Source organism: Callospermophilus lateralis, chromosome 2 (assembly GCF_048772815.1).
Source record: "Callospermophilus lateralis isolate mCalLat2 chromosome 2, mCalLat2.hap1, whole genome shotgun sequence".
Taxonomy (NCBI): Eukaryota; Metazoa; Chordata; class Mammalia; order Rodentia; family Sciuridae; genus Callospermophilus; species Callospermophilus lateralis.
The window spans coordinates 203,743,653-203,766,094 of record NC_135306.1 but is presented as its reverse complement, the minus strand read 5'-3'; the positions used below and the strand labels follow the sequence as shown (position 1 = coordinate 203,766,094).

The window sequence follows — 22,442 nt, the reverse complement described above, 5'->3', positions numbered from 1 at the left end:
CGCGCTCCCCACCGGGCCGTGGGGCGGGGGCGGGGGGGGGGGCGAGGCGCCGGCGGGGCCCGCCCCCTCCACACACCCCCTCCCGCCGCTTCAGGGGAAAGGCGACGTGCCGCCCAGGGGGCCCGCCTCCCTGGTCGCCGCCGCCAGAACCCACTGGGCGGGGCGCTGCCCCAGCGCGAGGCCCGGGCGGGGGGCGCTGGGCTTGAAGGAGTGAGCGGGACCGGAGCTCTAAGAATCACTTTATTGCACGTGGGGAGTACGGAGTTTTGGGCAGGGCGCAAGGAGGGAATACAGTACAGATCCCATCTAGGTGAGCCCCTCAGGGGCCGGTGCTGGGAGGCACAATCCCTGGATCTTGGGGATGTCCAGAGGATAGCGGCTGCTGCTGCCTTTGCCGGCGCTCCTGCTGGAGCCTGGCTCTGTTGGCCCTGAAGGAGAGAGCACCTGAGAGTTAGGGTCAGGGATCCAGGACAGTAGTACAAGGACAGGAAACAGAGGCAGGATAGAGCAGGGACAGACCTGGCCCTGGCCCGCGTGTCGTTGTAGATGGCTGTGATGATCCGATCCTTCTCATCCATGAAGCTCCGGTGTATCTGCTCCAACTTCCTGCAAGACCTTTGGTGTTAACCCTGATACTCCAGTTCCTGCAGTTCCTGAAGCCCTCCTCCACCCTGTTCCAGGGTCTCTGTTTTACATCTGTGGGAACCTTGCCCCAACAGTGCCTGTGATAGGTGGGGAGAGGGGCACAGAGTGGCAGAGGCCCGTCCAGGATGCAATGGCACCCAAGTCTCTGTCCTGCTGAAAGTGGTGAAGCAGCTCTGAACACAGGGATGCTCTTCCCAGGATCCTAGAAAGGTTCAACTCCTCCTCTGAACTAGGCAGGTTGCTGGAGGTGGACAGGGGGCCTTAAGGCATCTTTTTAATAGAAAAATTCATGTCAAGGCATGCATGAGAAAGTGGAAGGGAGACGACAGTTGCCAAATGAAGACAGTCGCTGGTGAGGCTGTTTCAAAGCATTTGTTTCTCATGCCTGATTTTGGTTGGCTCCAGCCCTCCTGGCAGCCAGCATCAAAGATTTATATTCAAATTATAAAAAACTGAAAATGACAACATTAGCCCGTCATGCAGTGCTGCCTTTATCAAGTAAGGGAAGGCTCCAAAGACTGACTTCATGAAATGCTTAGTGTGGGAGACAAGCCTCACAGGACATAGGGTGCAGTAGCTGGCTCGCTAACCAGAGTGGCTTCATCACCCTCCTACCCTCTGCCCATCACCCTGGGGAGGACAAGGATGCACCTGAAAGCAGCATAGTGCAGGCCCATGCCAGCCAGCATGAGCAGGAGGCAGTACCCCAGGACCCGCTGATTGTGTTTGTACTGCTGCTGCCTCGTCTGGGGCCCCTGTGGCCTTACATCATGAAACTGGGCCCAGTATTGCGCATTGGGGGGTTCCCAGGAGCTGCTGGAAGACAAAGGAAGGGACAATGTGAAGATAAGGCTTTCCAGGAGACTTGGGAGTGTGGGCAAGCATGGGCAGAACCCCTGTACCTCTGTGTTTGTTGGGCAGACTTGGGATAGGCTGTGGTCCCTGGAGATTTGGGGGGGCTAGCTGAACGGAGCTGGTGGTCATAGCTGCGGCGGGTCTGCTCACGGCTGAGCACACGGTATGCCTCATTCAGCTCCACAAAACGGCTATGCAGGGCCGGGTTCCCAGGATCTCGGTCAGGGTGCAGCTAGAGGTAAGGCAGGACTCCCCTTATCTCCTTTTCGGTGACCCTTCCCACTTCCCATCCTGATGATCCACAAGGGCTCACATCAATCCCAGGGACCCTCTTTTGTAATAACCCTCCAGAAGACCCACCCTTCCAGAAGGCCAAAGAGTCAAGAAGCCCAGACTCCAGCCCTCTTTCCTCATTTAAGCCCTCTACACCTGCCATCCTCCTTTCCAAATATCCTGGTGCAGGTTTCTCAAGAGCAGATAGTAAGCTCATCAAGCACATTGATGTCTTGTGCCCCCAGCTTTGCCTTCTATCTGGGCAGATCCTTGAGCACAGCACCCACCCTCCAGGCAGGCTGAAGGAATGGGGCTCCAGTCAGAGACACAGGCCTACTCCTAGGAAGTTGGGTGAACCCCCTATTCGGTTCAGACTTCCACTTCCTCTCTCCCCGCCTTGGGAGCACTAGTACCTCTTTGGACTTGGTAAAGAAAGCTCGTTTAACTTCTTCAGCGCTGGCACCAGGATGCACGCCCAATAGTTCATAATAATTTCTGGGGCCAGACCTGTGGATAGAGGCCCAAACTGGTACCCTGCCCTGCCATCCCAGCCTCCCTGGGCCACACCCTTCAACTCAGTCACTAGGAAGGAGCTGAAGAGAGCTCAGGCAGTTCCCAAGACAGTTCTGTCCTCAGACCATCCCTCCTTTTCCGAGTGTTTCAGGGATGGTCTGAATCAGGATTCTAAGTGTAGTCCTCAGATCCTTGCATTACAAACACTTTGAACGTTTATTTAAAACAGATTCCCAAGCCGGGCATGGTGGCACATGCCTGCCATCCCAGTTAGAAACACTGAGGCAAGAGGATCACTGGAGCCCAGGAGTTAAAGGCCAGTCTGAGCAACATAGGACGACCCCCTCTCAAAACCGACAAAGGTGCTTCTGAAGACCCATTTCATTCCTCCAGGATGGAACCTCCAAAACAGGGCCCAGGAATCTGCATCTTTGTACCCAAATTCCCCACTTCTGTGAGTTATGCTTGACTACCAGTGGAGTTATGGAAAGAGTATTGGGGTTTTGTTGGCTCAAATTTCTGATCTCCCATTTAACTCGCTGATGACCTTGAGGCTCATCTCAGTCTCAGATGAGATTCTCAATGTCCTCAACATGAAAGTGAGGGTTAAGACAACACTGCAAGGTATCTATCTCAGGAAGCAAAGAAGCGCCTAAGCTGGGCAGGCCCTCAACAGAAACCCGCTGAACAACCGGGGGCCCCAGGAGCCCAACTCACCGCTGCCCAGAGGCCGCTGCGAGGAGCCGGGTGGGAGGGCTGCGGGGCCACAGCCGGCACAGGCGCAGGGGCAACAGGGGCAGCATGGCGGCGGGCGGACAGCTGGGGAAAGGAGGCCACCAAGAGGGGTGCATTGAGACCAGATCCGATCAGATATCAAACTCTTCGCGGCTCGGGCAGAGCAAAGGAACCTGGCCAGGGGTTTCTTGCAAAAGAAGATCGAGGCAGGCCCGGGGGCGGCCTCCTACCTCAGGGTCAGTCCCCCATGTCTGGACCCGGCCCTGCCTCCAGGTCTTTCCAGGCTCTGGCTTACAGGTCTGGACCCCCGGAACCACCCAGAGTGATTGAAGGAGGTTGAGGGAGGAACCACAACCAAGTCCCGCCCTCACTCCAATTACGAACTCCGCCGTCGCCGCCATTTCCTGCGCCTCCGCGGGTCCCGCCCCCGAGCTCTCATTGGCTTAGACTCAGACCACGCCCACTTTACCGGAAGGTGCGCGTGTGTGGCTAAACCCCGCCCCCGGCCCCTCGACCGGCTTTCTGCAGCCGGAGCCGCTTAGCAGAGGTTCCCCGGAGCTGCCGAAATGCGCGGGCCCCCAGTCCGGGGTAGCAGGAGGGGCTGAGCCCGACCCTCAACGAGCCTTTTGGCCCAGCCGCAGCCCTTTGGTGCCGCGGAGATGGCTTTGGTCTGCTCAGCAGCGAGGCACGTTTCACAGAGCTGCTTCCACCCCGCGTTGTCTTGGCATGGGAGGCACGTCTCTCATTCCCCTTGCAGGGGGAGAAAACTGAGGCCGAGCTGATGTGGTTTTATGTTTGTTTTTGTTTTTTTCTTTTTCTATGACGCGTTCGGTCTCACCCACCCAGGGCTCTCCCAGCGAACCCTCTGTCATGGAAACAGCGAATGCCAATGGAATCCAAGAATAAAGTTCTTTATTGTCTTCAGAGCTGTGATGACAGTCCCCCAGGGCTGGAACTCTACATTGACTCAGGTGGGACTTCCCCGAACTCGGTTGTAGAGGAGGATGGCGCCTTTGGCCGAGGGGCAGAGCTCAGACCACATCTCCGTCTCCTGCAATCTCTGCACTCTCTATGGAGAAGACAGTGAGACCCACACATCTAGCCCTTATCTCCTGTTGGGGTTGAGCCTCAGAGCCCTCTGCACAGCACTGTTTATAGGGAGACATGTTAAGAGGACTTAACATGTCCCTGGGCCTTTCCCTCTGGTAGGAGAGTCTCTTTTTGTGACTTTGGAATAAACTTGGGAGTCTCCTGTACCAGCCAGTCCCACCCACCAGACATGCATCACCAGATTTCTTTGCAGGCCCTAACCCTATAGTCCAAGCAAGATGCAGAAAGTTACCCCGCACCTGTGTCTCCACAAAGATGATTCCTGTAGACTCGTGGGCCTCAGGTCCCCCACTCAGATAGTAGTTCCTCACCTCCTCAGAAGTCAGGCTGCACCTGGGCAAGGACATGAGGATAGTTTGGGGAGCAGCTCAGTCCTGTAGAATCCCTATGGAACCCCAACTGTCACATCCCCAATGCTTTCCACCCATCTTCCCCAGGATTCAAGATCCTGTGTCCCAGAGCCCACTCACTGGACATAGAACTCGGCACTTGCACGGCCGGCGCTGGTCTCATTTCGGGCAATGCCCAACAGCAGGGGTTGGCTCAGGGTGAGCAGCGGCAGATTCACCTGGGGCAGGGGGTCCCACCTGTCAATGTCCACTGTCCGTATCCTTGCCCCTCTCCATAGAGAACTGCCTGTTACCCTTGTACAATATTTTATGGTTCATAGAACAAGTGTCCTGGATCATAGAATATTAGATCTTGAGCTGCTAATTTTACAGATGGGAAAATCAGAAGCAAAAAGATTGAACAGATTACCTAGGGAAATCTTTTCACTCAAGGGAAGTGAGTTTAGTAACTGAGACTCCCATTTACTCCTTTTTGAATCAACAATATTGTTTCCACTGGAAAGAGGAGAACTTGGGGCCTAGAACTAATAACTAGAATTGCATTTTGATTATGCCCAGCTCCCTCAATACCAGCAGACCTTCCCTCCAACCCAGACCTGTGGAATTCTAGCAGTTTCTACCCACTTCATGTCATCATGAGGGAAGGGGCAACACTCCTCACTCACCTCATCACAGATCTCTTGTAGGACACTGGAGAAGAGCTCTCGTACCACCAGTTCCCCCGGGAGGTCCTTGTGCTGGGGGCTGTCACCAGGGCACAGAACCTGTGAGAAGTCAGGCTCAGCCTCTGCTCTCCATCCTCTTCCCACCCTGTCTTCCCACTTGCTGGCCCCGAGGGCCTGGGTAGACACAGTGTAAGAGTCTTAGTGATCCCCAGACCCTTCGTTTTCCAGGTGGACAACCAGAGGTCCAATTTAGGAATAGGTCACACAGGGGGTTGGGTTGGGTGAAGCATCTTCCTCTGCCCATTCTCCCCCCCACCATGTTTCCTGGCCTCCCCACAGGTCTGTTGCAGATTGGGAACGTGAGAGGGTTGTGGGTAACAGAGGTGGATAGTTACTCCTGGGGGAGCCCTCTGAGAAGGTGCTGCAGCAGGGGTGACTCAGTTAAACACTAGGCCAATTTTCCCTTTAAGGTATGAAGAAAACAGATGGAAAAACTTAGCACTCCAGCTCCCCTGAGCTGTCTGGGAGTTTTTGTATTTATACCCAGCCTGGCACCTCACCTGAGGCTCAGGGTGCCCACCAGGGACATCCACCATCCCAGGGGCCTCAGCCACCTGCCAAGAGCGCCGCAGGAAGACAAGGAAGTCATCAGCTGTGATTAGTGCGGCACCCACCCCCAGTGGGTCTGCCAGATAGGCCTGCTTGTCACCCCAATCCATGGCTCCCTGCTGCTGCAGCCAGGAGGCTGAGCTGGCCCAATTGGTGCCCAGGAAATCTTGGTAGGAAGTAAGCCCCAGGCGCAGAAGCAGCTGTGGACCAGGAGAGTCAGTGGATGCCAGTGTAGCTGAATGCAGGCGGAACTTGGGGGCATTGAAGAGCCAGGGTTGGGCCTGTAGCCGGGCTTCCCAGATGGCAGCGATGGTCTTGTCCCCTCCTGGTAGTGGGCGACGGTCATGGGCTGGGCTCAGCTCCACTCCTACATGGTCCTGGGGCAGCCCCCCAGGAGGGCACTGAAGCAGCAGGGATACCTCAGGATCCATGGCCTGGACAGGGCAGCTATGGGGGAGGACACAGGTAGGCCTGTCACCCGTGGGATGGAGGCAGGGTGGGGTGTCACACAGTCACCCCCTGGCCCAAGCATCTGGCCTCCTCAGACACATATCTTCTTGTGGTACCACCAACCTCGCTGAACCTCCCTGGCCTTGCCTTGGGTAGTTGGAGTTCTATCATCCGGGCAAGAGTCCTGAGCCCGCTGGGTGCCCACGTCCCCTGCTGCCAGAAATCTCTAAGACTCTTGGGCATCTCTATCACCCAAAGGTTCTGGGTCCCCCAAAGGCTCAAGTCCCCAATCCCAGAGAACCTGCCTCCAACCCCTGACGCGCGAGGACCCCTCCCAAGTCCGGAACCTCCAGCCTCACCGGCGCTAGTAACTTACCGGCCGGCTGGGCCCGCAGGCTCCGCCCCTTTCCCCCGAAGCGGAAGTGCCCGCCCCTTTATTCCAAGGCTTCTCATTGGCGGGTCCTGGCGTCCTGGACCCGTGGGGTCCCCTGCCCGGCCGCCGGCCACCGAGGGTGAGCGCGTCCAGGGCTCCGATGCGCACGACCTTTCCCGGAGTCGGTCGCAACGCCCGCCCCTCCTCCCCGGCCGCCTTGCCCGCACAGCGACGAGCCTGGGCCCCGGGGCTGCAGTGTGACCGTGGGCAAGTCTCGCCAGCCTGGCCCCAGCTCCCTGTGTGCACCGGGGGTTTGATGCTGGGAAGCGCCTCGAAGCTCTCCCTCCGGGAGCCTTTGTGACTTTCTGGGCAGAGAGGGGACGTGGGAGGGACCTTAAAGCAGCTCCACATGTCACTGTTCCCCACAGTTTCTGACCATGAACTCCTCTGGAGGAAGGAGGCAGGAAGCAGCAAGGCCCACGGGTAGAAAGGCTCACCGACCCCGGGAGCAGGTGCGCCCCTCCCCGCCCTCCAGTGGGAGGACAGGGGAAAGAACTCTGACCCCTGGTGGGGTGTGGCGGATACTGATGAATCCCAGACACCAAAGGGACTCTGCCCCCTTTGGTGTTCCTCTGATGAAGGTTGTTCAGGGTTCAGGGTGGGCTGCAGGGCGGGGTCGCTACTGAGATCCAGACCACCATTGGGCTCTTTCAGGACCCAGATGTGCAGCTGTCCAAGGCTCTGTCATACGCCTTGCGCCACGGGGCCCTGAAGCTGGGCCTTCCCATGGGGGCTGGTAAGTGAGGGTCTTGAAAGCTAGGGGAGGAGTGGCTGGGGCCCAGGGAGCAGTGGGAGGCTGTCTGCCACCACAGCCCCAGGGGAAGGTGCAGGAGGCACATCCTTCCTATGTGCAAGAAGGCCAGAAGGGAGTCCGGTATCTTGTCCCCTGGGAAAGGAGCCCTTGTCTGGGCCAAGCCTGAGTACGTCCCATCCAGCCAAGTGGCTCAATAAACACCTATCCCAAGAGTGGGCACCTATCCCCTCAAGGTAAAAGAAACAGAAACCTAGAAAAGAGAGACTTTCTAGAAGTCATGTGACCTCTAGGCCCAGCCTCTGGTCTAGATTCCCGTGGCTCCCCCTGTTAACTGTGGCCCTGGCCAGGGCAAGGGCAGCTCCTGAGCACCTCTCTGCCCTCAGATGGCTTTGTCCCCCTGGGCACCCTTCTGCAGCTGCCCCAGTTCCACAGCTTCTCCACTGAAGATGTGCAGCGTGTGGTGAACACCAACAGGAAGCAGCGCTTCACTCTGCGGCCAGGAGATCCCAGCACTGGCCCCCTCATCCGAGCCAACCAGGGCCACTCCCTGCAGGTGGGTGTCAAGGGGACAGGTGGGAGAGCCAGATTTGGGACCCCTGTCAGTGAAAAGGATCTCACTGCTGCCCATTCAACCACACATCCCAGGTACCCGAGTTGGAGCTGATGCCTCTGGAGACGCCACAAGCTTTGCCTCTGGTACTAGTACATGGTACATTCTGGAAGCACTGGCCATCCATCCTGCTCAAGGGCCTGTCATGCCAGGGCAGGACACACATCCACTTGGCTCCAGGACTGCCTGGAGACTCTGGCATCATAAGTGGTCAGTGCCCCCCTCCACCTACCTGTTCCTACCCACTCTGTCCTTCCAGGTCCCCTTCAAGGTTCACAGCTTCCCTTGTCCAAGGCTGCCCTCTCCCTTGCATGGAACAGCACCCCTTCCCACCCCTCATTGTAGGACATCAGTCTGTCCAGATTTGTTGTCCCAGCCACAATTGTCCCTATAGGCATGCGCCCAAATTGTGAAGTGGCTGTGTTCATCAATGGACCCCTGGCCCTGTCAGGTGAGTCTAGAAGCAGCAGAGACTACCCTAGGCCTTTCTTTGAGGGGTAAAACATGGGTCACATCTCTAGTTCTTCCACCAGATGGAATCTCCTTCTTCCGCTCTGCTAACGGGGTGATCTTGACTCCAGGGAATGCTGATGGCTTCCTGCTTCCCAAGTACTTCAAGGAGGCCCTGCAGCTGCGCCCTACCCGTGAGAACTGGCCCCTCCACCAATATGCTGGAGCTGTGCCCTTTGCCTGTACCCCTTTCCCAGCCCCCGAACCCAGAATGACTTCCATCTCCCCTTTCTCTAAGCATTGCTGCTCTCTATTGCAGGAAAGCCTCTCTCCTTGGCTGGTAATAGAGAGACAAAGTAGCAGAGTGGCCCCAAGCACAGCCTGAGAGGAAGGAGGATGATCCAACAATAAAATATTTATTTATTTAAAAAAATCTAAAAAAGTATCAAGAAACTCTAGTTTGAAACCAAGATTCTGTGTCTTTTAGCTATATCTGGTCTTCCTCGTGTGCTCGGGGACTCAGATAGGTCAAGGTTGTTGGCCTAGGCCACTTGGACAAGGGAAGGTACTGTGGGTCGGGCCCACCATCCCTTGCCTGGATGAGGGCCCAGCCAGGGCTCTGGTCTACCGTGACAGCAGGTGAACATACCCAGCTTGGTGTGTGCCTGGAGAGGGTGTGGGACGAGTCCCTGTGGGTGTGGCCTGGGCGTGGCTGTGGCAGGTGGTGAGAAGAGCAGGGGCAGTCAGGCTGTCCTTAGAAGGCCTCATGGCCCCCCGTGAGCTGCAGGAAAAGGTCCTCGTCCAGCTCCTCCCCACGTGCCCGCTCACGAGTTGACAGGAAAATGTAGCCCCCAATGTACTCATGCACAATGCGGCAGCTGGCAGACACACAGCTGAAGGCCACGTTGATGTGCTCGTCAAACTCGATGGCCACCTGTGGGGCAGGTGGTCAGAGGGGTCAGTGGGTAGGTGGGATAATGGAGACAACCCCTGCTCTGTCCCAGTCAGGTTTGGTGCAGTGCTTGTCCCCTGTCCCTACACTCACTCTGTGCCTACCTGCTGGATGTCCCAGTTGACATTCCACTGGCGCATGTTGCTGAAGCGCCAGGTCTTGACCACATCGCCCACGGCCAGGTCAATTCGGATCAGTCGGTTGTTGGCAATGCCCAGGATCTCATCTCTCCTGCTACCCTTGAACCTGACCCCAGGGGCGGGAGGGTGTGAGCAAGGACTCCCCCCTGCACAGCCCAGAGCCCACCCAGACAGCACACCAGAGGAAGACCGCTGAGTTTACATCACAGCTTTGGCCCGCCAGCTGGGCCACCTGAGAGTCATTTGGGTCTGTGCCTCCAGCTCCTCACAGAGAAAGTGGGGGGCAGAGTCACAGAAACAGCACTTAGAGCACCAGGCAAGTAGCCGATGCCTTTAAATCTTATTTTTGTCGGTGTCATTGTCACCATCATTCATTGTCTCCCTTATATCTTTGCACGTTTGGGAAATGAAGAATCAAGGGGCCAAGTTCCTGGGACGCACCCAGTGTCAGCCTTGTCCTGCAGGACAGCTGACCAAGGCCCAGCGGGGGACGGGGCTGTGGCGGAACTGGAGCAGACACTGGGTCCGGCTCTCTTGGCCTGAGCTCTGTCCCTTGTATTTTCCAGTGTACACAGTGGGGGAGGGGACGCAATCCCTCCAATCAGGTCTACCCACAGAGCAGGGGAAGGTGACTGGGACCCACTTGGGCTAGCACATGCAGCCACAGGCAGCAGGTGAGGGCAGAGGTGACAGAGCCTACCTAACCAACACGTAGGAGATGCCAAAATCAGGCAGGGACTGCCAGGCCTGGATGAAGCGCAGCAGGGCCTCGGTCAGCGAGAGCTGGGCAACGTTCTGGTGGGCCTCCAGGATCCTCGGGGTGAGCTGTGGGGTCATACCAGTGAGGGACCAGGAAGGGTTTCCCTGCTCTAAAGTCCCGGAGACCCCTACCTGCCTGTCAGGGAGACCGAATGCTGAGCCTGAGAAGGGACAGTGTCTATTGTAGGGCCACCAAAGTGCAGTGTCTCACCACTCAGCACATATGGGCTGAACAAGCCTGGAGGAGGACACTGACAATGGGACCCTAAAGCTTCCCAAAGGGCTCCTGGGGACACAGCGGGAGAGGAGCAGTGTGTGTGTGTCTTTCTTGAGGAGGCCTCCCGGAGGTCAGGTGGCCAGGTGAACTTCATTCCCACCCTCCTTCCCCCGGCACCTGCTTGGCCTTGAACTTTCGCTGGAAGCGGGGAGCAACAAGTCCATAGGGGTTGAGGCCTTCGGCAGAGGTGTCGGGCCCCTGGGGCTGGTTCCCTGAGCCCCCGCCGCCTGCCCGCTGCAGGCTGAGGAAGGCCAGGATGGCCTGCACCTCGCTGGCGTAGCTGCTGTCCGCCATGGTGCGGCCCTTGGAGGCCAGTCGGCAGCCGGCCATCCAGTGGGCATACTGCTGCTCCTGGAACGAGGAGGTCGGGGGACGATAAGGGCCAGTGAAGCTCTGGACATCTACTTGTCCTGAATGCCACTTCAGTGCCAGCCAAAGCCCCTGCCCGGTCCCTGGTCCCAGCCCCCTCCAGCTTCAGCCCCACTCACATCCTGGCACCGTAGGTAGATCTCACTCATGCCCTCAGGGGAGGGCACTAGGAGTTTGATACAGAACTTCTGACCTGAGACATTGACATCGGGGACCACCTCACAGCCTGCAGGGAGAAGAAAGGGTAGGCTGGGACGTCTGGGACCGGAGGCCTGCCCGAAAGGTCCCCGTGTGGAAAGGTTGCCCTCCACGGCCACCACAGGGCAGAGGGCACCTTCGCTGGTGTCCAGGAGGGACTGATGCTCAGCCTGCGGGTGTCCCCTCCTGCCCCTGCACCAGCCCCCTCACCCTTGAGGTTGAGCTGCTGAATGGGGTCCCCCGGGGCCTCATCCTGGCTCTTGTAGTAGGACAGCGTGGTCTCCTTGAACACCACCCAGTGCTGGCGGTAGCCCTTCAGGGTCAGCTTCCGGGGCCTGAGGGTGTGCAGGTGGTTTGTGAGGGCGGCCTCCCTCCCGGCTCCCTCTCCATGTGGCTCCTGACTTACCGGAAGATTCGGAGATAATCCTTGAGTTCTGGGATTGTGGTGAGGCTGTCCTGGGGAGGTCAGGAGTCAGAGGGGATCCCCGGGTCCCAGCCCTTGTCCCTGACCCCGGCCCAAGCCCCAGCCCCTCCTTACCAGCACGTCCGTGGGCGCCGAGCCCTCCAGCTTCACCTCCAGGTTGCTCAGGGCTGCGTCCAAGTCATCCAGCCCCTGGTCTGCACTGGGCAGTTCGCCCACCTCCCCACTCTGGGACAGCTTGTTGATGTGGTACTGGGGGCACAGGCGAGGGGGACCTGAGTCCAGCTGCCAGCAGTGCCCGGCCTGGGCTTCCTGGTAGGTGGGCCCCATGCTGGGAGGTCTTTCCTGCCTGGGGACTGGCCTGCACCCTGCCCACCCTGAGGTCCCCAGGCACCTGCAGGGCTGCAAACACCATCATCTCCTCCTCAGTGCAGTCGATCTCCTCCAGCAGCAGGTCCCAGCGAGCCTGCTCGTACAGCTGGGTCAGCCGCACTGGGTCGGCCTGCACAGGGGAGGAGGGGAGGCTGGGCGAGTCAGACACCCACTGTCCCAAAGGCCTGTGGCCCTGCCCTCCCCACTGTGCCTGACATGGGTAGCTGACTGCAAACCCACCCTGCCAGCCCGCCATGCTGGTGCTGCCCAGGCAGTGCCACAGATCTCTGCTGCAGCGAGGCTCTCCCTGTGCCAGTGCACAGCTGAGGCAGGGAGGGGAGGAGGCCGGTCCAGGAGCAGAGAAAGTGGTGGGAGAGGGCTGCCTCCAGCAGCTCCCCACCCAGCTCAGGGCCACTGACTCCCATGGTGAGGAAAGAAGGGAAAGGCTTCCCTGGGAGGGAACCTGATGAGGGTGACCCTGGGCCACTGGAGAGAAGGGTGACGGTGATAAAAGAGGACGCCCTTGGGAGGGAAGCGGGAGGCCAAGGCGTAAACAGGTCCCAGTTACCCACAGAGGTGCCTTCTGATGCTCTCTCAAAACTGACGCCAAGAAAGGCACACCCAAAAGGACAAGAGAGAGGGGACAGGAGCAGGTGGGAAATGTCAACGAAATCTGGAAGGGGGACTGGGGTGCAGGGGAGACCCTGGGCCTTCACACCCTTTCTCCTCTCCTGCTCTTCAGTGAGGCCACTAGAGAATAGCAAGAAATGGCAGGAAATGCCTAGATCTTTGCTAAGACATGGCGCCACACAGCAGGACCAAGGACAGGCTCCCACTCGGATCCTCTGGGGGAAAGGCCAGGAGGGACTGGGGTGAGGAGCTCCAGGGAGCAGGTTCCACCCAGCTCCCTGCAGCCAGGGGATAGCACACAGAGGCCCTGCAGGGTGATGAGTTGGGAGGAAGTTGGCCTACCCTTCCCCACTCACCACCCAAGACAGCCGTGAACTTTCCATCCCCAACCAAAAGAGGAAACAGGCCAAAGGGGAAAACTTCAGAGCAGCAGCCCCGCTCCATCATCCCAGAAAGCCACCAAAAAGACACTGGTACTCACACATGCTACTACGCACAGATGCAGGGCTCCCAACTGGTTTTTTGTTTTTGTTTTTGTTTTTGTTTTTGTTTTTGTTTTTGTTTTGGTATAGGGGATTGAACGCAGGGGTCCTTAACCTCTGAGCCATATCTCCAGCCCTTTTTGTTTATTTTGAGACAGATTCTCACTAAGTTGCTTAGGGCCTTGCTAAGTTGCTAAGGCTGGCTTTGAACTTTTTGATCCTCTGCCTCAGCCTCCCAAGTCACTGGGATTACAGGCCTGTGCCACCATGCCTGGCTTATGTTGCCCACCTTTAAGGAAAGCAACTGGCCTGAAAACAGACACCAAGAAGAACGGGGGTGGGGTGGGGGGAAGGCTGGGAGGAAATAAAGACCAGGTAAGGAGCAAAAGAAAATTTAAATACTTATGAAAATCCTTATACAGATAAATACCACACACGCTCATAAAACAAGACCAGAAATATAAAATTAGAGTGATTAAGAGTGTGCTGCATTGGTAAAGAGAAACAAATTGACAAATTGAACTGACAAAAGTCAGACTCGAACATACGTGTTCGCCTAACTTAGGGCAAGGGTGGCCCTGCAGTTCACTAAGGAGATGACACTCTTGTCATTAAGTGGCACTAGGTCAAGTGATGCTCATATGTTAAAAAAAAAAAAAAGTATTTGGACCCTTATCTCACACCACATCTAAACATCAATTCCAGGTAGATTACAGACCTAAATATGAAAGATAAGAGTGTGGTGCACCCACCTGTAGTCCCAGTGCTTGGGAAGCTGAGGCAGGAGAATCACTTGAGCCCAGGAGTCTGAGACCAGCCTGGGCAACACAGTGAGACCCTGTTTTAAAAACAAAATAAGAACCAGGCATGGTGGTGCACATCTGTAATCCCAGCAATTTAGAAGGCTGAGACAGGAGGATCCCCGGGTCAAGGCCAGCCTCAGCAACTTAACAAGACCCTGTATCAAAATAAAAAATAAAAAGGACTGGGGGTGTAGCTCAGTGGTAAAGCACTCCTCAGATCAATGACTAATTAAAAAAAAAAAAAAAAGCTAAGAACCATTATTTATCAAAAGAAACCAGTAGGGGCTGGGGTTGTGGCTCAGTGGTAGAGCGCTTGCCTAGCATGTGTGAGACGCTGAGTTGGAGCCTCAGCACCACATAAAAATAAATAAATAAATAAATAAATAAATAAAGTTTAAAAAAAAAAAAGAAAAGAAATCATTAGCTGAACACTGTGGCACTTGCCAAGTAATCCCAATAACTTGGAAGGCTGAGGCAGAAGGATTGAAAGTCTGAGGCCAGCCTCAGTAGCCTGCCTCGAACCAAGAAATTAAAAAGGCTGGGGGTGTAGCTCAGTGGTAGAGCACCAGCATTGCCCTGGGGTTCAATCCCCAGTGTGGGGGAAAGAAGGCCATTTAGAATGTGAGCAGTACAGCATGTACTTGGCCTGCACAAAGCCCTGGGGTTAGAGTCAATACCCAGCGCCCCCCCAAAAATGTACACACACACATACACACGACAAGGAACTCCAAAACAATTGACTGTGAAAGGAAATATGAGCACAGCTATTCCATGATCTCAAACAGCTATTCACTGTTTACATGTGCTGCTATTACAGCCCCAGCCATGTTGTTTTAAACAAAGACTATAAGCACCACTTCATTAGAAAGAAACGAGGGAATGCGCGTGCCATGTCGGAGCAGGAGAGGGTGGAAGACAGCTAAGTCTTCACCTGTGACAAGTCAACAGATTGCATGTGGATTTGCAAAATCAAAACGTAGGAATCTGGGTGCCGTGGCAAATGCCTGTGGTTCCAGCTACTCGGGTGGCTGAAGCAAAGTAGCAAATTCAAGGCCAGCCAGCCTGGGAAACTTAGAGAGACCCTGTCTCAAAAATTAATAAAATAAAGAAAATAAAAGAAATTAATAAATTAATAGAAAATAAATTATTAAATAAATAGGAGGTCACAAAGAAGTGAATACTAGGAGCCGGGCATGGTGGCACACAACTGTGCTCCCAGTGGCTTGGGAGGCTGAGGCAGGAAGATCTCGAGTTCAAAGCCACCCTCAGCAACTTATCCAAGGCCCTAACCAACTCAGTGAGACCCTGTCTGAGAATGAAAACAAAACAGGGCTGGGGATGCAACTCTGGGTTCAATCCCTGGTACAAAAAAAAAAAAAAAAGGTGAACAATAGAATAAAAAGCTACAGAGTTAAAATCCAATCCTTGACCCTAGAGACCAGAAATCTAGGATAAATAGGACAGGGAGTTGCTTTGTTGTTGTTATTACAAACTTGCTAGGTCTACTTAATTCTTTTTTTTTCTATGTATTTTTTAGTTTTAGGTGGACACAATATCCTTATTTTACATTTCTGTGGTGCTGAGGATCGAACCCAGTACCTCATGCATGCTAGCCGAGCGCTCTGCCACTGAGCCCCAGCCCCAGCCCCTACTTAACTCTCTAAGCCATCCTATAGAAGTTTGACTAAAAATGAATTTTAATGTAAAAACCAAGAAGCACAATGAACACCAAATGGTTTTTAGACATTGGACAGCAGATGGCCCAGGATGGCCATCCCCTTGAGGACAGAAGCAGAGGAGGTGATCTGACAGATTGTCCCAGAACACCTAGGGAGTCCCCCAGCTGCAGCCCAGCTGCAGCCGTGTGGAGAGAGGGACCTACATGGAGCCCGGCATGTTCTCCAGCCGGCAGGGAGGTAGTGGAAAACCGGGGTCCCTGGAAGGCTGGAATGCTCACACAGAGGCGTGGAGGGGAGGCAGCTGGCAGAGAGAATGCCCTGAGGTCATGAAAGGTCCTCTGCAGTGTAGCTGGGTGCAAGTCAAGGTGGAAGGACCCTTCCTCAGGCCAAGGGAGATCAGCGGGAAGGATGGTGGAATGTCACTGCCGCCTGAGCCCACATAGCAGCACCGGTGCACATCCTGCAGCTTGAGCAGAGAACCTGACAGTGCATGATGCACCAGCTCAAGTGCCCAGGCGGAGTCCCCTGAGCTGCCAGGTAAATTTGCACTAGATTAGAGGGGGCTCTGGTCCTACCTAATTAAGACTAAACACAAGTCTTGGCAGGCACTGGTTTCCAAGCATCTTAACCTCATCCCCAAACACATTTTGATTGGCATGCCGGGGTCTAGCCTAGGATCTCACGAATGCTAGGCTAGGCTCTATCACTGAGCTATCCTCCCAGACCTCCAACAAAGATTTGAAAATATTCAAAGGACTACCAAAGGAAAGCAGCCCAAGAACATAAGCTTTCAACTTTTCTCCTTCCTTCCTTCCTTTTTTCTTTCTTTCCCCTCTTCCCTCCCTCCCTCCTGGAAATTGAACCTAGGGCCCAGGCAAGGGCTCTGCCACTGAGCCACACTCCCAGTCCTTTTTGTTTTTTGAGACATGGTCTTGTTACATTGCTCAGGCTGTCCTCAAACTTGTCACCCTCCTGCCTCAGCCTCCCAAGTTGCTGGGACTACAGGTGCACACCACTAGGCTCAGCATGATATTTTCAATGTTTGGCACCAAAAAAAACATTATCAGGCATAAGCCAGCTATGGTCATCTTATCCTGGCTATTCAGGAGGCTGAGGCAGGAGGATTGCAAGTTTGAGGCCAACCTCAGCAATTTAGCAAGATCCTGCCTCAAAATAAAAAACAGGAAAGAAAAGACTGGGGAATATAACTCAGTGGTAGAGCACTTCCTAGCATGAAGGAGGTCCTGGTTTGGATTCCCAACAGAAAAACGCAACTCAAACAAGGAGATAAAATGTCAATACAAATAGACCCTGGTGCAACACAGACGCCAGAGTCAGCAAACCAAACACGGACGAAGTCGTTGCCAATACAACCTGTGTCTTCAAGAGGACTGGAGAAAGGGTGAGCACTGAGGAGAGTCAGAGACATTGTAAAAAGTCAAAATTCAACTCCTAGGCGTGAGATTAATGGCAGATGACACATGGTCAAAGAAAAGATTAGCAAATGGAAGAGAGACCAATCGAAAATACCCCCAAGGCTGGTGCGTGACACACGCCTACAATCCCAGCCACGTGAGAGCCTGAGGCAGAGGAATGCCAAAAAGAAAAAAGAAATTCTGGTTATGGTGTTACAGTGGGGGAAGCTGGTTAGAGGGTATCCAGACACCAAGATCTCAAGGTCTCTGATCGTTTGCACTTCCTCCCTTTTTCTGGTAGTGCTAGGAATTGAAGAGTTGTAGACAAGTAGGTTTACAAGTCGAGCCAGGAAGAGCGACAGAGAAGTGGGTCACAGGTCAGAAGAATAGCCTGGGGGCCAGGGTCACCGGTGGAGACAGAGGCATAGGGTACACGGGTTGCTGATGGGGTCGGGAGGCAGAGAAAGAGGTGGACAGCACTCTTGGGGGGACTGCAACACTCCCCCCACTCCAGAGGCCAGGGCCTCTCCCAGGGGAGCCCAGCACTGCCTGCACTGGTCTTGGGTCCTGAGCTCCCTTGGTTCCTCGAGAAGCTGGCACTGAGACCTCCTTGTGTCCAGCCACTAGGTCCACCCCGAGGTCCAGCCAAGACGGGCCAATGGGCAGATGGAGTGGCCCCTCCAGGTCACTAACATCCCAGAGCCCAGAACCATGAGCTGAGGTCCCCCATCTAATAGACCCAGCCCTTGTTCCTTCCTGTCCCCAGCCCACCTTGGGATCCAGGTCGAAGAAGCTGTAGTACTTGAAGCGCAGCCAGAGCGTGTCCCCAGCCGAGATGCCCTGCTGCATGAGGCACCGCGAGGAGTCCAGCCACCTGGCACGCAGAGGCGGGGTCAGGGCTGCAGCAGGGCAGGGGCTGGGTGCAGGGCAAGCTCAGGGGACAGAGGCCAGGGAACAGGGGCAAGCGGGGCTGGCCACCAGGCTGGTGGCCGTGGGGCGGCAGGGCTCACCTGCCGTGGAGCTGTGTCTTGTCCGACAGGGAGCTGGGCCTGGGCAGGCGCTGGAGCAGCAGCGGGTCGGGGGGCGACTGCGGCCGGCTCAGCATGCGGTAGCAGGCCTCGGTCTGCTCGCTGTCAGAGAAGTGTGCGGGCATCCCCCGGAACAGCGCCGGCGCCACACCTGGGGGCAGCTGGGCTCAGCCAGGCCTGTCCCTGGTGCAGGCCTCATGGGCCACCCGGACCCAGCCCGTCCCCGGCCCTTGCTCACCCCCAGCCAGGACGACCTTGGTCAAGTCGAACACCTCTTCCTCCAGCCCCTTCTCCTTCTTCTTCTTCTCCTTCTTCTCCGGAGCCCGCAGCAGAGACAGCTCCTCAGGGTGCCGGATGCCTATGGGACCTGACCTCAGCAACCAGCCCTGCCTGTGGGCCCCACCCCACTCCTGGACACTGGGGGGCCTGCGGAGAGGGTGGGAACAGGGCAGCTAGCCTGGGGAGGGAGGGACACTGCCTCTTGTGGAGTCTTTGCAGAAAGGCCCAGCGACCAGCCTGCGCCACTCACTGAGGAGGCGGCAGATGGCAGCCACGGTCTGGAAGAGAGGCTTGGAGAAGCTGGCGTGCAGGCGCAGCGCCCGCCGGTTGGGCAGCCGCAGGATGACTGGCCGATGCTGTGGTCCGAAGAAGAGGCGGGCGTCGGCCAAGATCCCGTACTTGTCCAGCGTCCAGTGGGTCTGCAGCAGCCATCGTCTCTTCTGCTCCCACCAGATGGCGTGGTCCGACCAGTCCTGCTTGCGATCTGTGGCGGCCGTGGGGGTGCACAGGGGTCTTAGAGGGTCCGTCCCAGTCTTCTGGCTTCTTTCCCTAACACTGTGCACAACCCAGGATCTAGAGGCCTGGGGTCTATCTGCAAGGTGACACCTGTATGGCTGTATGCTAGCTGACCCCTGCTGGTCCTTTTGGGGGTCTGTCATTATATTACTTCCCAGGGAAGTCCCTCAGCCCCAAGTCAGGGTGCCCCAATCTCAGGGCCCAACCTCATGCTCCCCAGAGGTGTGCTCCAGTAATTCCTGGCTTAATTGCCTAGTTTTTTGTTTGTTTGTTTTTGTACCAGGAATTGAATCCAGAGGTGCCTAACCACTGAGCCACAACCCCAGCCCCTTTTTATATTTCATCTAGAGGCAAGATCTCAATGAGTTACTTAGAGTCTTGCTAAACTGTCGAGGCTGGCCTTGAACTTTCAATCCTTCTGCCTCAGCCTCCTGAGTCGCTGGGATCACAGGTGTGTGCACTGTGCCTGATGGAATTGCTTCTCTAATGGCCTCTCGCTTTCATTCCAGGAGATGGAGAGGCAGAGACCATGTCTATATGTCCTTGGGGGCTGGGATTTGCCTGGCATGGAGCAGCAGGCACTCTGTACACATGTCCTGGTTACTAGCTACATGACCTTGGGTGAGGCACTTAACCTCTCTAGACTTCAGGTTTTCTGTTTGTAAGATGTAATAGTCATCCTGACTCATGAACCAGGACCAGTGCCAGCTCCACGGTAGGAGCAGAGTGTCTGTGACATACTTATACAGGCACGTGACCATACAGAAGTGAACTATGACTACATCATTCATCGTTCAGCCAGGAACTGGGGACATAGAAATGGATGGCACAGGACTCTGTCCATCCTGCAAGAGCGAGAACCACTGAGAGACCAGCACAGAAACAAAGCGTGATGAAAAGCTGCTCTGGGTGCTCGGTCCCCTCAAGCTTGCAAAGCCCCTCTCGGATTCTCCCAGGTCCTCCTCCTATGGACACCTGTCCCCACCTTCCACTCACACCTACTTCCCACCTTCTGCTCCCCCAGTGTTGCCAACCCAGGAGAAGCTTCTCTGTCCACCTGGTCAACCCTCTGGCCTTGGCCCTTCTGTCCGTGTCCTCACTCTGTGACAACATCTCCTTCTCCTCCTGTGCTCGCCTGACCCCACCCCGTCCTTCCCCCAGAGCCGGGGACCTCCTCCCTCTTCAGCCAGGCCCTCTTCCTGAGGCCTCTTCTGTTCCATGGCTGGGAGTTCCAGTGGCATGGATGCCCCCCTCCAGACCCTGTCCTTAACCCTAGGCCAGAAACTCACTTGCCACCAGCAAAGGGACATGTCCAGTGGCTTCCTTCATTTTAGGCACCTCTATTTACCTGGCCACGTGCCCAACATTGGGGCTATAAATGCAGTGACTCTTAGTCCCAGATTTTGAGGTAGAGGGCTTAACCTTGCTCTGGACTGAGATGCCCCTCCTCACCAGCTCCTCTGTGCCAATCCGAGTGCGTGGTGACGAGACTCTCCCAGAGGCCCAAGCATCATGCTTTTTACCTTTAGCCGCTGATGTCAGCCTCAGCTCCCAACCTACCTTCTCGCCATCTACCATGCCTCCCTACGAGGCCTCGTCACCTCCTGCTGGGACAACTTAGTGGCCCCCTGGAGTCTCCCTGCCCTACCAGCTGCCAAAGGGCTCTGTGCAAGGTCCTCCTTAGCGTGTGGTCTCCCACGGAAAACGCTGGGTGGCTGCGCTTCACCTCCAGGGTGGGGCCCAGGCCTCTTGAGGAGCCTCGGGGACTCTGGGACTACCACCAGGGGCCACCCTCCTGGTGTCAGGTCAGGTCATGCTCCAGGAGTCCTCACCAGCCCACAGGCCCTGATTCAGAGCACCTGATTCGTTGTCCAGCTTCTCCCCACTGTGGCCACCTCTCAGGACTTGTCTGAAGTGACTTTCCCTGGGAAGTCTCCCGCTGGGCTGGAGGTGGCTCTCCTGTGCATCACACTTAGGGGTGACTGGGAGTGGGGTGGGTGGGACAGTGTCCCCAGCACTGGGACAAGAGCTATAGGACTTGCCTGGGGCTGCCCAGCAGTAGCAGATCTGTTGGGCCTCCTGCTGTTCCCACAAACTGGCCCTCACCCCCTGTCCTGGCTGGCCTTCCTCAGCTTCCATCTGACACCCAGTCTCCCAGGGGACCTCAGTCCCCACTTGTGCTCTCAGGCTCTCTGGGGCCCCTGGAAGCTTCGCTCCCACCTCACCCCAGTGGCCAGGCAATCCCGGGGCCTCTCCTGTGCATAATCTTCAGGAGCACCCTCCGATGTGCTCCAACCCCTCCAGGGCTGCCCGTAGGCCAGGCCTGAGGGAGCCTCCGGGTCCCTGCCCCGCCCCAGGCGCCTGTCCTGGCTGGACTCCTGTTGGCCTGACTTCCGGCTCTGACTATCAGAGTGTCCTGCTGTCCTCCCAGGAAAGGGTAGCCTCTGACCCTGGCAGGGAAGGACAGGGAGAAGCCCCCATGTCACGGCCCTGCATCTCTCCAGACTGAAACCACAAGCTGCCGTAACTTCCTGTGGGGGCAGGGCCTTCCCATCCAGCCACCCAGGCTGGGTCTGTCACCAGCCTGCTAAGGGCTCTGCTGGGGGTGGGAGTATATGGGCAGGTCCCCTGGGCGCCAGGAGCCCTGGCCTTCCCTCACTCCTCAGATTGTGACTTTGTCCTGGGCCCAGGCAAGGCCTACCGTCCACCCTTAAGAGTGGATGAGTGGGGAACTCCGGGCACTCGGCAGAGCCAGCTGGAGTGGGAGGAAAGGAGCCAGGATCGGGGAGAGGGGAAGTTGGTGAAATGTCTTTTTTGGAACCAAACGATTAAGCTGGTGCCTGAGTCACCGTGACATGGTTATCGGGAGCTGCGCAGCAGGGACAGCCCGGAAGTGCCCAGAGACACCCTTGCAGTCACCCATGTGCTGAGTCGGCAGGAGGGGCTGTGTGGCACTCACTGATCTCCTCCACAATCTTCAGGAGCACCCCTCCGATGTGCGATTCTCCTGTGACCCGGAGGGTGACGGACTCAGCCTCGGGATCCTCCTCACCCACAAATACCCGCAGCTCCCAGGAGGAGTCAATGTAGTCCCCGGTGGCTGTCTTCATCCCCGCCATGGCTGCTGCTGCTTCTGCAGAGGATGAGGGAGGCAAGGCGGGCGACTCTCAGACTGTGTCTAAGCAGAAACCCTGTGGTGTCCTGGGTGGGTGACAGGCGAGGAGCAAGCCCACAGAACAGTGTGCCCTGGCAGCAGCAGGATGCAGAGCCCCACCATGATCCAGCCGACTTCAGAAACTGTCACAGGGGCTCCTGGAGACCATACTGTCCAGCCCATTCCCAGCTTACAGATGGGTAGACTGAGGTCTGGTAGGGAGGGTCTCACCCAAGGCCATCCTACTTGATGTCAGGGCTGGGCCCCCAGGACGGCTCTCCTTTCCACAGCTCAGGCCCAAACCCAGGCGGCTGCAGGGTGGGTGGAGCGGGCTGGTGGGGCTGTAGGAGGGTGGCGGGGACAGCGGCAGAGAGATGGTGATAGGCATCCAGAACTTACCTGGCCTGAGGAAGGCTGGGCTGCAGGGGCAGGCGGAGTGCTGGCCACCCCTGGCCTCAGATGCACACCTCGACCTGGAGGGCTCCTTCTCTGGGTCTTGGGAGCTTCCTTCAGAGG

At 56.4% G+C, this 22,442-nt stretch overlaps 4 protein-coding genes across 9 annotated transcripts; 1 reads left to right on the top strand and 3 right to left on the bottom strand.

Moving 5' to 3' along the window:
- Positions 1–227: 227 nt before the first annotated feature.
- On the bottom strand, positions 228–3,362 carry Dnajc4 (DnaJ heat shock protein family (Hsp40) member C4). 3 transcript variants are annotated; one of them, XM_076844729.1, is made up of 7 exons: positions 3,252–3,362; positions 3,004–3,105; positions 2,187–2,280; positions 1,548–1,732; positions 1,297–1,461; positions 520–606; positions 228–428 (listed from the first exon to the last, which is right to left on the bottom strand). In XM_076844729.1, the coding sequence occupies exons 2-7, from the start codon at positions 3,087–3,089 to the stop codon at positions 320–322; spliced, it is 726 nt and encodes a 241-aa protein (XP_076700844.1). In that variant the 5' UTR covers positions 3,090–3,105; positions 3,252–3,362; the 3' UTR covers positions 228–319. The 3 variants fall into 3 exon arrangements, with proteins under 3 accessions (XP_076700844.1, XP_076700843.1, XP_076700842.1); XM_076844728.1 differs by having other exon boundaries at positions 1,297–1,458; positions 3,004–3,362; XM_076844727.1 differs by having other exon boundaries at positions 3,004–3,361.
- A 549-nt stretch (positions 3,363–3,911) lies between these two features.
- On the bottom strand, positions 3,912–6,655 carry Nudt22 (nudix hydrolase 22). Of its 3 annotated transcripts, none has more exons than XM_076847443.2 (6): positions 6,582–6,655; positions 5,707–6,202; positions 5,147–5,245; positions 4,602–4,699; positions 4,371–4,464; positions 3,912–4,090 (listed from the first exon to the last, which is right to left on the bottom strand). In XM_076847443.2, exons 2-6 carry the CDS (start codon positions 6,184–6,186, stop codon positions 3,989–3,991), a joined length of 873 nt encoding a protein of 290 aa, XP_076703558.2. In that variant the 5' UTR covers positions 6,187–6,202; positions 6,582–6,655; the 3' UTR covers positions 3,912–3,988. The 3 variants fall into 3 exon arrangements, with proteins under 3 accessions (XP_076703558.2, XP_076703560.2, XP_076703559.2); XM_076847445.2 differs by lacking the exon at positions 6,582–6,655 and adding an exon at positions 6,565–6,580; XM_076847444.2 differs by lacking the exon at positions 6,582–6,655 and adding an exon at positions 6,511–6,578.
- On the top strand, positions 6,655–8,898 carry Trpt1 (tRNA phosphotransferase 1). 2 transcript variants are annotated; one of them, XM_077108919.1, is made up of 8 exons: positions 6,655–6,717; positions 7,007–7,090; positions 7,293–7,374; positions 7,776–7,945; positions 8,038–8,212; positions 8,397–8,453; positions 8,536–8,646; positions 8,772–8,898. In XM_077108919.1, the coding sequence occupies exons 2-8, from the start codon at positions 7,016–7,018 to the stop codon at positions 8,810–8,812; spliced, it is 711 nt and encodes a 236-aa protein (XP_076965034.1). In that variant the 5' UTR covers positions 6,655–6,717; positions 7,007–7,015; the 3' UTR covers positions 8,813–8,898. The 2 variants fall into 2 exon arrangements, with proteins under 2 accessions (XP_076965034.1, XP_076965035.1); XM_077108920.1 differs by lacking the exon at positions 8,397–8,453 and having other exon boundaries at positions 8,584–8,646.
- On the bottom strand, positions 8,856–22,442 carry Fermt3 (FERM domain containing kindlin 3). Its single transcript, XM_076847442.2, has 15 exons — positions 22,326–22,442; positions 21,732–21,905; positions 18,507–18,740; positions 18,216–18,335; positions 17,960–18,128; positions 17,721–17,823; positions 11,963–12,070; positions 11,686–11,820; positions 11,554–11,603; positions 11,358–11,482; positions 11,069–11,175; positions 10,698–10,931; positions 10,245–10,369; positions 9,509–9,650; positions 8,856–9,386 (listed from the first exon to the last, which is right to left on the bottom strand). Exons 2-15 carry the CDS (start codon positions 21,889–21,891, stop codon positions 9,207–9,209), a joined length of 1,992 nt encoding a protein of 663 aa, XP_076703557.2. The 5' UTR covers positions 21,892–21,905; positions 22,326–22,442; the 3' UTR covers positions 8,856–9,206.